At 31.0% G+C, this 15,675-nt stretch overlaps 1 protein-coding gene across 2 annotated transcripts in view; it reads left to right on the plus strand.

The window, feature by feature from the left end:
• The window catches only part of Vha44 (V-type proton ATPase subunit Vha44), a 53,205-nt gene that overhangs the window by 15,326 nt on the left and 22,204 nt on the right, over nt 1-15,675 (plus strand). For both annotated transcript variants that reach the window (XM_075360892.1, XM_075360893.1), the window contains 3 exons: nt 3,016-3,202; nt 7,599-7,697; nt 9,196-9,357. In XM_075360892.1, the coding sequence (XP_075217007.1) occupies nt 3,016-3,202; nt 7,599-7,697; nt 9,196-9,357 (448 nt within the window). The remainder of the gene's footprint in view (nt 1-3,015; nt 3,203-7,598; nt 7,698-9,195; nt 9,358-15,675) is intronic.

Genomic DNA, 15,675 nt, shown 5'->3' on the forward strand with positions numbered 1-15,675 from the left:
GCTCTGCTATCTTTATCAAAATGTGGTTGTAACTACTGTAATATTATGTTAGCGATACCTCGGTAATTTGGTATATGAGATGTGTTCCAAAAGTAATGAGAATTTTGAAATTTCACAGGTTGTGTTAGTCTGATTCTCGGGATTTTTTTTGTTGTATTTTTTAAACATATCTGAAAAGTATCTCTAGATTTTTAGTCATATTGGATGTAGACATATTTAGTCTGTTGTCAATTGCAAAAGGATAACACTTGTTTTGGTATGATCGGCGGTTTTTTATTTGTATAAATAATGGATCAGAGAATTTGTATTAAATTTTGCTATAAGAGTGAAATAAAGTATAGCAATGTTTTAAGAATGTTAAATATGCATTTGGTCAGTCTGCTACGAGTGAAGAAGAAGTTGAAGATGACGAGCGCCCCGGACGCCCCAGCACATCAACTGATAAAAACATGGAAAAGTGAAAGAAATGATTATGAATGATTGCTGAATCACAATAAGAGGTCACTGATGATGTTCGGATATCAATTGGCTCATGCCATGAAATTTTTTAGATGTTATTGGTATGAATTGTTGACAGCAAAATTTGTTCCAAAATTGTTTAATTTCAAACAAAAACAGCGGCAAATGGAAGTTGCTAAATGAAGTCAACAATGATGCAGAACTACTGAATTGTGTCATAACAGGTGATGAAACATGGATTTACAGGTATGATGTCGAAACTAAGGCTCAATCGACCCAGTGGGAGCATTTTGGATCACTAAGACAAAAAAAGCTTGACAAGTACGGTCGAATGTGAAGGTTATATTCTCACAGTGTTCTTCAATTTTAATGGCATAGTGCATCATGGGTTCTTGCCACAAGGTCAAACAATCAATAATAATGAGTATTACCTACAAGTTCAATGTCATTTGTGTGAAGCAATCCGAAAAAATGCCTGGATTTGTGGCTAAACAATTCATGGTTTTTGCACCACGATAATGTGCCTCCTCACACTTCATTGTTTTTTGTCAATTTTTAGCCAAAAACAACACTGTATTGATACCCCAGCCACCATATTCTCCAGACATGGCCCCGTGCGATTTTTTTCTGTTCCAAAAATAAAGAGAATCTTACAAGCATAGATAAGATTAAAACACTATTCCAAAAATTGAGTTCCAGAAGTATTTTTTGAATTTGATAAAAGCACTGGCATAAGTGTATAATATCTAATGGGGACTGTTTTGAAGGGTATAACATTAATGTAGATGAATAAGTAAAGTTCTTTCCAAAAAACAAAAATTCTCGTTACTTTTTAAACACACCTCGTACGTTATTTCAATATAACATAGTTATTTAAGAGTTTCATTGACACTTGTGCATTGAGTTACACAAGTTTATCACACAAAATAAATTGAAAAGCATTTACTACATAACAAAAGTTACATACATACCTATATTATTTCTTGACATAGTCCCCCACCAAAATTCAGGCACTAATATATTCCCTTTTCAATCAATGGTGTAGCCATAAATACTCATTCATTTGTTGACATGATCCATGAGTTTACTGCTTTTGAAGTGATAAATTTCCAGCCAATTCTTCAATTTTGTGAACAGATGAAAATCAGATAGTATCAAATCAGTATTGTAAGGGGGAATATAATAAATCAGTTATTTAAAATTGTTTAGTAAACCGTTAGTGCTAGCAGGCAGTGTGAGTTCATTCATTATAATGCAAAAACCCTTTCTTAGTATCCTTCACTGTTTATTCTGAATTGCACTCCTAAGCTTTGCCAGTGTTATACAATAATCATTTGTGGTACTGTTAAACTCAGATTCATAAATTCTGACAACAAAATTCTTTTACGTTCCAAAAACAAATAGCCGTTATTTTTTTTGTTCAAATTGGTGTGTGATTTTTTTTGGTGAATGCATGTACAGCCATTGGACCGTTCTTTTGTCTCAATATTGATGAATTGAATCCATGTCTCATTCCCAGTAACAATACCATCATTAAATACAAATAACACCATGTACCTCACAGCTGATGGAAGCTGCAACAATCTCTTCCATATTTCACCATTTACTGCTCGAGCAGTACAGAATGATGTGGTGACTGACTGTATATGTGACATATTTAAGCTGTGCAATCTGGTTAGTTTGTAATGCCCAACCAAAGTTAATTTGTAAATAGTCTACAAACATTTACATATATGCATCTACTACTATGTCTTACAAACAAATATAGTAGTGGTGCATACTTGATTTTCAGCTTTAACTCCTTGATGCTCATCTGTTTGATCTTCTGTCTTGGTATGCAACTTGAAGTTCAATTTGAGAGTTTTTAGCTTGAATGTTTCTATTAAAAAAAAAGTTTCATTGAAATCATTGTAGTAGTATTCACTGAATGAAGAAATTACACTTTCACAAACTGATGAATTTTTTCAAAATTGCATCATTTCTACATTTTTCAAAAAATTAACTTATACAATCTGCTGCACGATAATACACGTCCATATGTTGCAAGTCTGACGTGTGATTTACTGAGAACATTTAGGTGGGAACTTTACGATCACCCACCATATAGTCTGGACTTAGCTCCTTCTGATTACCATTTATTTGGGAAATTGAAAGAATTTTTGAGTGGAAGCAATTTGCGGGTGACAATGAACTTAAAAATTATGTTAATCAGTGGCTAAATGGATTGTTGGCAGAAGAATACGACGAGGGTATATTGAAGCTGGTGTATCGCTACGATGTCTTAATTCATGTGGCAGTTATATGGAGAAGTAGTATAAGGTATGTAGTTTAAGAGAAATAAGAAATATTTCGTTTTCAGAATAAATTTTTTTTACAATTAAACGGTCTTTACTTTAGAGATAACCTCTCATGTATACTTTGTCATTACATGTATATAAAACTTTGTCTTTCATGTTATTCATCAAAAGGTTGCCTTAGAACAATGATTTTTTTCAAACATCTTTTGATAACAAAATAAACCAAATTAACTTTGTAATTTTTGTTTTAATTTTTTAGGAGATTTGCCTACTTATATAACACGGTTTCAATGGGATATGGCAAAATATCCTATTAAGCAGTCTTTAAGAAATATTGCTGATATAATTAGTAAACAGGTTGGTCAGATTGATGCTGACTTAAAAACAAAATCTACAGCTTATAATAACTTAAAGAGCAGTCTTCAAAATATGGAAAAAAAACAAACGTAAGTGTGGTTTTGAGTATTAATCAGTGCAATTTTCTATTATAGCTTTCAAGAATACTGAAAACTTATCAAGTAAATGTGTACTGACTAAGAAAAATGTAATTATTGATTTTTGTGATATGGTAACCTAAACATAAATGTTGAAGTGGTATTGGACTGATCCATTTTTTTTTATATCAGAAACCTTTAGAATCCATTTTCTTTATTAAAGTTGTACAAATTTACGTATAACTACATCACTACATCAAAGTTACATAGAACTACATTTTGTAGAACTGCATCTGTTATACTCAGATTAAAATTATGTATTTTTTAATATATTCATTTGCCTTTTTTGTAATTTTAACATTCTCAAAGGATCTTATCCCCCAGACATTGGTGAATGGAAAATTTATGTACAGTAAATCTTTAGTAGATGACTTTTGTGATGTAGTAGCTCTTTTTGTTTTGGTAGTTAGGAACTGATAGAATTTTGAATATCATAGAAAATTGTAAATATATAAGATCCATGAACATATTGCAGTTTTGATTTACTTCTAAAGAAACGAAGTAGAAAACACCAAGATTAATTGTGTTGAATGATATTTTTATAAAAATCTAATAACCTAGTTATATTTATAAAATAAATCTGGTAAATGTATAAATAAATATATATCTGTAAAAAAATTGTATGCTATCAATTTAATTACAGTACTATTTAAATTAAAATGGTATTGACAGTTTGAATAATCCTGTAACAAATGAGCACCATGTACTGGCACCTAAAACTAATAAGCCGTAAAATTAAAAACATTGTCATTATATCAAGTAATTTACTTATTACTGTCTTTATTCTTTAGATTACACTTTATGATTATTCTAAAGATTTTTGTTTATTGTTGTGTAATTAGTTGTGTTGTAACTAATCTTATATGTGATTTAATTGAACAATTAAAAAAAATAGTTTTTCAAAGATATTGATAGAAAAAAACTAGACACTTTCCATTGTAGTGTTTGTAGAAGATTTTCATACATTATTGGTATTATATCAATAAATGGCTGTCTCGCTTACTGAGCACAGCTGGAGTAATACATTGTTTCTCAGCAGAAGAAAGACATAATTTATACATTTATATTGTCAGTCTCTGTCTTTCTTATGATGGTGACTTGTGAAAAGCATCAAAGTTACAAGGATCAGTGGTCAGTGTTGCCTTCTCTTAGAGTAATAATATTCACTGTACAGTCAGTCCGTGTGTATACAGAATGGAGGTATCACCTGCAGAGTTGAAAATCTGTATTTGGTGGGCTTGATATACAGCCGTATGTATATTTGTTTGAAAAAGGCAATGGGGAAGGCCACTTCATTTCTCCTTTCCTTTTATATGTAGGGTTGTTGTAAGATACTTGATGTCTTGAGACTGATTCTGCCAGTTTTTGGAATGGCTTGTACTTCATCTCAGGTTTGATTTTAGGCAGATTGCCATGATTATTTTACAGTTTTTAAAATTCAACTATTGTGACTTTAAAAATATATATTTATAAATTATATTTAATAAACCACCTAGTACACAATATTCAGGTAAGACATAAGAGATTTATTTAATAAAATTTAAATATAATGTATAAATAATGTAATATAATATAATATAAATATAGTATAATAGTAAAATGGTAAGTATAATTTAATAATAAATATAATAGTACAGAGGAATAATATGAATCTTAAAAAGATTAATTTCATTAAAATAATATATATATAATATATATATATATAAATATATACATACACACACACACACACACACACACACACACACACACACACACACACACACACACACACACACACACACACACACACACACACACACACACACACACACACACACACACACACACACACACACACACACACACACATAGAGAGATACACACACACACACACACACACACATAGAGAGATACACACACACACACAGATACAGATACAGACTGTGCTCTGTAATATGTTTTCTGCTTTATTACAATTTTTTTCTCTTTCATTCTTATATTTAATAATATATATATATTATTAATATTTTAGAATGTTTTGTTTTTGATAACAGAAAAAAAAATCTAGACAGTTTGAATGGTTTTTTCCTACAGTAAGATAATCAAGAAAAAACTATTTGCAGAATATTGTAAAAAATACTACTCTAATAATTTTTAGTTGATTTAAATTTATATTATATTGTAAGAAACTATGATAGCACAATATATTTTCTTATAAGACATTTATTTTAGTAGTTCATCTGTAAATATTTTAGAAAGATGTAACTGTAGTGAAAGGGAAATCTAAAGGCAATCTAGTTTTAGATCAATGTGGATTGAGAAAATTGTTGACAGGCTTTGCCAGTACACTTCATAACTTTGTGATGGACATATCATAATATAGCTCTTTGCTTGTTGCTCATTCAGTCTGCACATTAAAGTTTATTTATTATTAATCTGAGAGAAAATCTTCTGAAACTTATAAATTATTAAAAATGTTTGATCATTCCTCCTTTAAACTAATACTTTTTTTTAGTAATTATTAAAATTTTAATAAAATGACATTTTTATTCTATATTAATGTTATAAATTATATATTAACTAGCAAACCTGGCAATACTTCGCTGTTGCTAGATTTGAGTATAGATATAAATTAAATGAACACAGTTGAAAGTTTCATAAAACATTAAGAAAATGAACTTTATGGAACTTCACAAAATTTAACCTTTCCCTTTTCCCGTTTTCCCTTTTCCTCTTTTCCTTTTTCTTTTCTTCCCTCTTCCCTTTTTACCTTTTCTGATTTTTCCCTATTTTGCTTTTTCTCTTTTCCCTTTTTTCGTTTTTCCCAATCTCACTTCTCGATGAACGGGCTCGAGCATGAAGTTCTCTGTCTGTTTTCAATCTCGCTTCTCGTTGGTCATTTGTTTCTGATGCTTGTGTTGCCTTTTTCTTTTGTGCTTGAGACATAGAACTACCGCTTGTTTTTTGGGAGGCATATCTGCAAGAAATGGCGTTGAAATCGGTTGAAAATTAAAATGTCAGAATGCAATGTTCACAACTATCGAAAGTTTTATATTTTAATTTTCAAATTAACAGATTTAAATTAAGTACGCTATCATTTTTAAAAATATCAAATCACCTTTATCTTACAATTCTAAGTCTGGTACCTATATATGAACTCCAGTTTTTTAAAGCACAATATTACTTTTAAAAATATCTCATTTTATCATAATCTAAGCATAGTAATTGTAGGAGTTATTCGGAAAAGTTCGGGAAATTTTGGAAAACACGTTGGAAGCACGTGTTTCTTAATTTTTAACAGGATACCTATACACCAAATTGCACTACTATATCTCTATTGGTTCCCGAGATATGAAGGCTCCATACTCCTAACTTACACCATTTTTAGTTTATTTTAGTATTTATTCGGGAATTTCAGGAAACCCCCTATTTTACTAACTCAGAAACCTTCCCTGGCATGCGTCCAACCATTCCCCAAAGTTTCATCGCTATTGGATGAACGGTTTAGGAAGGCATAAGAGACATACAGATAGACAAACATTCATTTTTATATATATAGAAGATTAAGTCTTATCACTGATTTTGCTACATATTGCCAAAGCATTTACTGGTAAAGAATTAATATTAACAATATTTATTTATTTGTACAGCAACAACTGGCCCGCAGTTGCTGTGGGTGATAATGAATTTATGTAGCAAGTGATAAATGCCATGCCTGTCTGGGACTTGAATCCAGAACAGTTGACACTTCTCCGTAATGGAAATTCATTGTTAAAAATTGAGTTTTCAAAAAGCAGAAAAATTTCATTTTCTTCATTTATGAGGACTAAAAGTAGTAACTTTAAACACTGTGTATGTACTACTTTGTGTTATTAAGATTTATATTTAATTAATCATTCATTACTGATGGAAAATTAATAAAAAAAACTACATGTGATTATTCATATAAATCATGTTAACAGGTGCTTTATAAAATTATTACTTGTTATGTAGTAAACTTGCTCACAAACGCACTAAATTATAAATGCCATAAAGGACCTAATGTTGTTGTGATATAAAGGAACCAATTTATTAAAAACTTTTGGCTGTTTTCATTTTACTTTATTTATCTCCTTCAATTTTTAGGTCCCTACTCCTATAACATTGTAGGTGTTGTGAAACGCCACATTATTTTATAATAATGTTGTACACCTTCTCACCCAAGATCCTGTGAAATAACTGTTAGGAAATTATATACATTTTATTCAAAGTTATAAATCTTGTGATATTTGCTTAAATGATGTCACTCAAGTATTCTTAATATGTGTTACTTCTTAATTTTATTAAAGTTTTTTCTTTATAATTTTTCTTTCTTGATTTGTTTTAGTGGTAGCCTATTGACTCGTAATTTAGCTGATCTTGTGAAGAAAGAACATTTTATTTTGGACTCAGAATATCTTACTACATTGCTTGTTGTGGTTCCAAAGTAAGAACCTTATTTTGTGTATTTACTTTTTTATTACCTTTTAGGTCTAGATTTTAAAGAAATTTTCACTTAATATTATAATACATATGGCTTTTAACTTTATTAACTTACACTGATTTATAATTGAAATTTGTTGTTCATAGTCTTATGCATTTATAACATTTGGCATACAAAAACACTTTAGATAAAGAGTTCCTTTCCCTGAGATTAATGATGCTCATTATACAACATTATATCTGCACTTATGAATTTCTAGCACAAGAAATAATTAAAGAGTAACAAAATATGTAAAACTCACCTGAAGTTGTATTGAAAATAAACATGCTTTATATTTTACAGTTCTGTTAAATCTCAAAAAAAAATTAATATTCTAAATTGTTGAAACTCTTTTAATGGTATTTATCTTTTTTCCTTTCTGGAAAATGAAAACTTTAGAACATTGGCTTACTCTCACCAATGTAAGTACTCACCTATGAGTACATACTGTTTTCGTCATTTTTTTATCATAAATTAAATTTAGTTTGATGATTTGTTGAGAATTAGAGTATTACAGTCAAACTTTATTTGCTAGTAGTCATAATAGTTGACTAGAGAACCTTTTGCAAGTCTTTAAGTTAAATATTACAAAAAAGATAGTTAAGGTTTACTCTCTTTGTCTTTGTTAGTATTTTATTCAAACTTGGTCTGTTCAAAACATTACAAAAAATTGTTGTATAAATTTGTAGGGCTTACCTGAGAAATATTGGTACTTTTCATCCTTAAAGAATTCCCCTCTTCTACTAATAGACTTATCCCTGAAGTGTTATTACTTCAGGAAGCAGTCATAAAAAACATGGAGTAGTAAAAATTTGTAGAATGATATTTTTATGATGAGATTTATTGTTAAAAAGTGTAACCTTGTCTTTGCAAACTTATTATGACACATGGCCAAGACAAATTTAGTTTTGACCTCAAATTATACTATACTATTTTAAGCAGCCCATATTTTGCCATAATTTGAAGTATCCTTAGTCTCTTTCACTTATAGTATATTATGGCATGAGCAGTTTGAAATTTCATCTACTATTTCTTGTACAAATGATGATTAAAACCTGAATTAATTTTTTATGAAATGTTGATATTGTTGACATTTTTAAGCATAGACCATCTTCAATTGATTCATATTATTTTATAGATTGCTTAAATCAGTCATAACACTTGTTAATACAAAAGTTCACATTAATATGTTGCTTTTCCTTAAAAATTCAAAATGATATTAAAATAGCTTACATAAACAACTTGTGAACTACCCAGCTAATAAAGAATCTCTTAACGTGATATGACATGCTACATTCTACACACAGTGGTGCCAACCACCACCTTTTGCTAAGATCCCCTACTTACTGATGTGTAATTCAAAATGTTGCTTACTTTTTGAACAGATCTCTTATGCATTTCAGTAGATGTACAGATTACTTTTTTCTTAATGATTATTTTCTGTTTTCATTCCTGCTTTTAGGAGCAGTTTTAATGACTGGAATCAAGGTTATGAGAAGTTGACAGATATGATTGTACCTCGATCAACGCAGCTTGTTAGCCAGGATAATGATTATGGCCTTTTCACTGTGACGTTATTTAAAAAGGTTGTGGATGAATTTAAACTTCATGCGAGAGAAAAAAAGTGAGTACATCAATAATAATATAGTCATTTACATTAGATAGGTCATTTCTATTACAACTATGAATTCAAATTAGATGCAATATTTGTTAAAAAAAATTTCCAAACTGAAAAAAGTTAAACTATAAAAGTTAGAATTAAATAGAAAAGTTATAAAAATAATATTTAATTTCTACATTGAACTGGCAGTTGTTGATTTTTTAACGATTTATATTCTCAATCAACTAGCACAGTCACAAAAATTTGCTATATAACTTGATAAAGAGGAACTGGGTCCTACTGAAGACAATTTTAATAGTTTTATGATGGTGAAATAACAACAGATTACTAAAAGTGGTAACTGGAAACTGTAATCTACTGTCGTCAGAAATAGTGGCATCGAGCAAGGTCCTGGTGAACCTCAACCTCCATGTTCGAAAGTATTGGAGCTTTTGCAACTCTTTACACAAATTACAAATCAAATGAAAAATATATAGCAACAATTAAGTTTAAATTCAGTCCTGAAAGTGGTAAACTTAAGCACTTCATCAACACATTAAACTCCCAGAAAATCTCAGTAATAGTTGTTAATGGAGATCAGAAGATATCTAAATGACATCATCTTTGAATCACAAAATGTTAGAATATACAAAGGTAAACAAGGAATGCAGTTAAAGGGGATTGCTACATCTGGACACAGCTTTTGCAGTAAATCAAAACATAATAAACTTGGTGACAGACTTCAGATCAATGTCAAACAGACTTTTGTTCCTAAGATTTAAATGTATAAACAAAATATGCACCCTAACAAAAGCATATGCCCCAGTAAATACAGATAATAAAAGGAACCCACAAAAAGTAGAAGTTTTCTAAGACTTCCCTGAAACTAAAGTGAACCAAATTTCCCAAAAGCATGTTAAGATTCAACTAGGAGTCTTCATTGTCTAAATTGGCTGAGACAGAATTAGAGATCGAGAAGTTGGTAGGTATACAGCCCACTAACAAACAAACAGGAATGTAGAATGACTCATCTCTCTGTATAAAACAGAAAATCTCAAAATAATGCCCAGATTTATTAAAAGGCTTCTGAAGAAGATGACATGAATTCACTAACAACTTGACAAGTTCCAAATTGATCATGTTGCTATTTTCAAACCAAACATCAGAGAAATGTTAAAGTCAAGGATGAATGTTGAGACTTAACATCAACTCAAACTATTACCTGATCAGAGTCAAGATGAAATTCTCACAGAAGTACTCAATCCAATATGTTAAGGATAGATATCCAAAAATTCCTTGGTAATAAACAAAAGTTTCAAACAAGACTCAGAGATCTCAAAACTAGCAAGAGTTAAAGAAAGATCTGATAGAACAGCCCAGGAGATTGCCCACAACACTAAAAAATGTAAGCATTGATAGAAAAAACAATTCTATGAAGCAGTCTACTATAGACTACAAGTATGGAACAAGTGTTATGCAAGCAAGGCAGAAGAAAACAAATACAAAAACACACAAACAAGAACACACAAAGAAAACAAACTAATAAAATCCAATAAAAAAAAAGAAACACTAAAATTTGAAAAGAGTCTTCTAGATCCAATAAGTTCAGAATTTCAGAACACCTCCAGAGAATACTGTCAAGCATTTAAACAGAAATTAACCAAATACATCCCACTGAGCTTATGTTCAAATGTCAAAATGGAGATGTAGTGATCAACAATAAAGGAAATTGGGGAGTCTAAGCTAGGGACTTTAAAAACCTACTCAACTATGATATACCCAAAGAAAGATTTCCTGAGGACAATAACCTGACATAAACATATCTCGGATACACCAACCTTTTAGGAGAGATCAAAAGTGTAATCAGAGAACTAAAAAACAACAAAGCGTGCAGGGAAGATTCAATAGAAATATGGAAAGCTGCCGATGGAACCACAATACTAGCACAATGCAGGGAAATATCAAGGATATGGGAACAGAAAAAGTCAGGAAAGTGGAAACTAGTGCTAATTTACTCACCACATAAAAAAAGGGTACAAAAAAGATGTCAGTCAATATTTCACAGAGATATTTTTCTGTCTCCAGTAAATTATAAGATCCTGACTAGTTGATCATAACTGGTCAGTACTATCCTAACTGGTTGACCAGTTATGATAACTGGTCAGTACTGGTACTGACAAGTTGGAAGTCTGTAGAGAAGCAATTAGATCCACAAGTAGGTGAATATCAAAGTGGCTGTAGAAAAGGCTTTTCTTTCTTTTTTCTGTTTAGCCTCAGGCAATTACCATTCAAATAATACTTCAGAGGATGAATGAAAATGATATGCTTGAGTGTAAATGAAGTGTAGTCTTGTACAGTCTCAGTTCAACCATTCCTGAGATGTGTGGTTAATTGAAACCCAGCCACCAGTACACGAGTATACAGAACACCAGTATACACAATCTAGTATTCACATCTGTGTAGAAATGACTTTACTAGGACTTGAATGCTGGAACTCTCGACTTCCAAATCAACTGATTTGGGAAGACGTGTTCACCATTAGACCAACCTGGTGGGTTTTTAGAAAAGGCTGGACACGCACAGAAGAGATACTTCATCTAAAAACAATCCTTTGATTTTGCAAGCAATCAAAAATATTGTAGTAACTTGTAGATTTCAAGAAAGCATACAACTTTACAGACAGGCAAACCTTTTTAAACAGTCTTATAGAATTTGTAGTGGACATCAAACTAATTAATCTCATAAAACAAACACTAACAGAGATGAGTCGAAGATCAAGTTGTAAGGGGAACTATCTGAAGCCTTCAAAGTATAAATAGGAGTATGACAAGTAGACAGATTATCACCCATTTTGTATAATGCAGAATTAGAAAAGGTAGTTAGGGAATGGTGAAAACAGTGCAAAGAAAAAAAATTGAAAAAGTAAAATTAGGACTCAAAAGAAAAGGTTTTTCATAGCATATTATCATTTGGCATTTGCAGATGATCTTACAATTCTAGCAGAAGCTTTATAAATAGCTTAAAAATAGATCAACACATTGATGGAATTGGGAATATTCTAAAGATATTTGAAGGCCCAAATATCTATAAAAAAAAAACAGAGCTCTTAAGAAACATAAGTAATGCACCCAAACGCCTTAACACAAGATACAGCAAAATCAAGAGTGCTGATGACAGCTTCAAATGCCTTAGACAGGTAATACAATTTATTGCGCTAGACAAAGAAGCCAGTATAACTAGAATCATAAAAGACACAAAAGCCTATGGATTGATGAACATACATTAGTATGCAAATTAATCTGAATACTTGGAATTTTTTTGTTTATTTTTATGACCACTGCTTGACTGCACCCATTCTTTAAGTTGCCTGTGTAATGTGAGGTTATTTTTTTGGTCGTTTAGTGATTTTAATATTATAAATAGTGTTTCTGGAAAGTTTATTTCATTTTTTATTAGAAAATCTTATTTCATATTTTCTCCATACTGAACGGCAATCTCTTGGACGATGATACTGTAACCAAAAATAAAAAAATGTTTGTGTAAACCATAGGTTGGAAAACAGTTGATTAGTGAGTTTCAGCTTGCAAAATATTTAGCCCTGATTTCTGTTTCCTCTGTGAAATTAAAGCGTACTAAATTTTTGGGGTACAAATCGAGGGGTAAATTGGTGTTTCCTTATAGTTTTTGATCTAAGAAATTGAATAAAATTTTTAAGAAAAATGGGGTAAAACATGAAAAAGTTTTGTTAGATAATATTTTGTTTTAGGTTTAGAATAAAATAACATGTTAATTTACCAATCAAAATTTCTAGTTATCTTTGTAAAGAATTTAATTCTGAGAAAATTGATGTAATTAATGTCCATTAAAATTAAACACAAATTTGAGAAGTTTAACTTTAATTAGAAACAATACACCCAAACTGGATCAGAAAAGTGATCCTTAAACTTAATAGTAACAGAAAAAAATTAATAAAAATAATTTAAAAAAATAATGTTTGGTTTTTTTCCTAAATATTATTAAATATCAAAATGGTTACTTGATAAAGCTGTAAACATTTCCTCAAAACAGTTGATTAATGTGGTTGCTATTCTGTTCAATCCATAGTTCAGCTTGGTGAATCCATGCTAACTGTGCACAACTAATAGCATCATTATTACTACTAATAGTAGCTCCAGCTTCTATTATTTGATATCTTAATTCTTCTTGTGTGCCAATACAAGTGGAATAGACTTAACGACTTCATCCAACTGCAAAGGAAAAAGCCCACTGGCCTGAGATCAGGAGATTAAAGTGGACATTCTACTGGTCCGATTTGATCAATCAATTGGTTACTAAATGTATTACATAAATGATTCATTACATCATGACAGTAGTGAGCAGGTGTGCCAGTATTGTAAAACCACACCTGAACTCTATTTGCAAGTGGAATATCTTCCAAGAGTTCCATCGGATTTTTGTAAAAATGCAAGTACCACTTACCACTGAGCCTTGGAGGTAAGAAAAAAGCTGACAACACAGTTATTTCTGATGCACAGCTTACACACACAACTTAATTTAAAATATTTCTCATTTTATTTAAATACAATATTTTTTTTGTTTATTTAAATCAGTGATTCTAACTAAAGCACGCGTGCATACTGTATTTAATTTGCAGAGCTGTGGGGGTACTAGTGGCAAAGGTCGGCACTAACTAAACTAATGTAATTTTACAACTTTCATAGAACAAGTTTCGCTTTTACTGTCAGCAGACTTGCATAGCCGCAAGTTTTAATGGACCAGGTTCCAAGTCAACTGGGCAGTCGAGTTCGAGACCCAGCCACCGAGTTACTTTTTTACATTTTAAATATTATTAATTTATTTAATTCTATTGCTCACCTGTGATGTCACAACATAGTAGTAGTTAGGGCATTTTTTGGGGTGGGGATGCGATTTTTCAAAAAAAAATTTTCAAATAATGTTACTTTTTATTTACCAAATGTGCCTAAGAAAAATATGGCCTTAATTAGGCAAAATTTTGAGATACTGAGGGTGACCTTGCCCTACAGCTTCACCTCCTTGACATTTTAAGTTGAAAATTTAATGGTATTAATGTCCTATACATAGAAGTAATCTGACCAGGTTTGGTCAAAATCGGTCCAGTAGTTTTAGAGATATAAGGTTACTGAGAGGCCAACACTGAAGACACTTACGTAAATACGAACATTAACATCCAGAAAATTTCCATTTGGTTTTTTTGGGTTCCTTATGTATCAAAACGTCAAGATCCGGTGAAAAACCACAAATTCCCAAATTGGGTCAAATACAATACTTTACCTTCTAGAGCTATAGCGCTATCTAGACGGAAAAGTAAAAGAGCCTATGAGATTATCACCATGAAGACCACACTACACGTTCGTAAAAGGCATTGGAAATGATATAACAGTCTTATGGGGATTTACTTCTGCCCAAGTGTGAGTGTTTAAAATTTACAATGCCATTTCTTGTAAAACAGGATTCACCAATAATTAGAGTATTACTTAGGAAATCAAAATGATGTTCACATTTTCTAATTAACCATCGACAGAATTTCATCCATTTATCAAATACAGATGGTAACAACTCTTGTATACATGCTGTATAGAATGGGTATAATTGTTGCTCCTGTAACGTTCACTGTACACATGATTGAAAAACATGATAGCAATGTGACAACCTTATGGTGTATTAGTTGGGAGATAAGTGTAATATTGCTTCTTCAGTGTTGGCATTTCTCACAAAATATTCACGACCGGCATAGAATCCTTGTTGTTTAAGCATACCTGCTTCTCAAACAGAGAATTGATAGCTAGAAAACATCAGATTACAAAGCTTGTTACTGACAAGAAGAAGCAGTTTGTATATATTATTATTATTATTTTTCATTACATCAAAAGATTCTTCTTTTTTGTAGAACTGTATAATATGAAAATTGTTTATTATTTTAATATAAAGTTGAAGAATGGATCAGTGTACTGATAAGTACTGCTCTTGTACTTGATAAGAGTACTGCATCCAATATTGCTTCTTCAGCGTTGGCATTTCTCACAAAACATTCACAACCAACATTGAATCATTGTGGTTTAATCATATCTGTTTCTCCAACTCGCCTCTCCAAAGGCTCAAAAGCTTTATGATTCAGTACTCTTCAATCTGGATAATTTTCTTGATATTCATGCAGAGCAGCCAATCCATTTTTATTTACTTTATATGTTAACAACATGTCCATCAACTCTCCATGAAAACAAATTCATGGTATCACCCATTGTGAGTGACTGATGAATACTAACAGCATAAACACAGCTCAAATATGTATTCAAATGTTAG

This window comes from Lycorma delicatula, chromosome 3, assembly GCF_047948215.1.
Source record: "Lycorma delicatula isolate Av1 chromosome 3, ASM4794821v1, whole genome shotgun sequence".
NCBI lineage: Eukaryota > Metazoa > Arthropoda > Insecta > Hemiptera > Fulgoridae > Lycorma > Lycorma delicatula.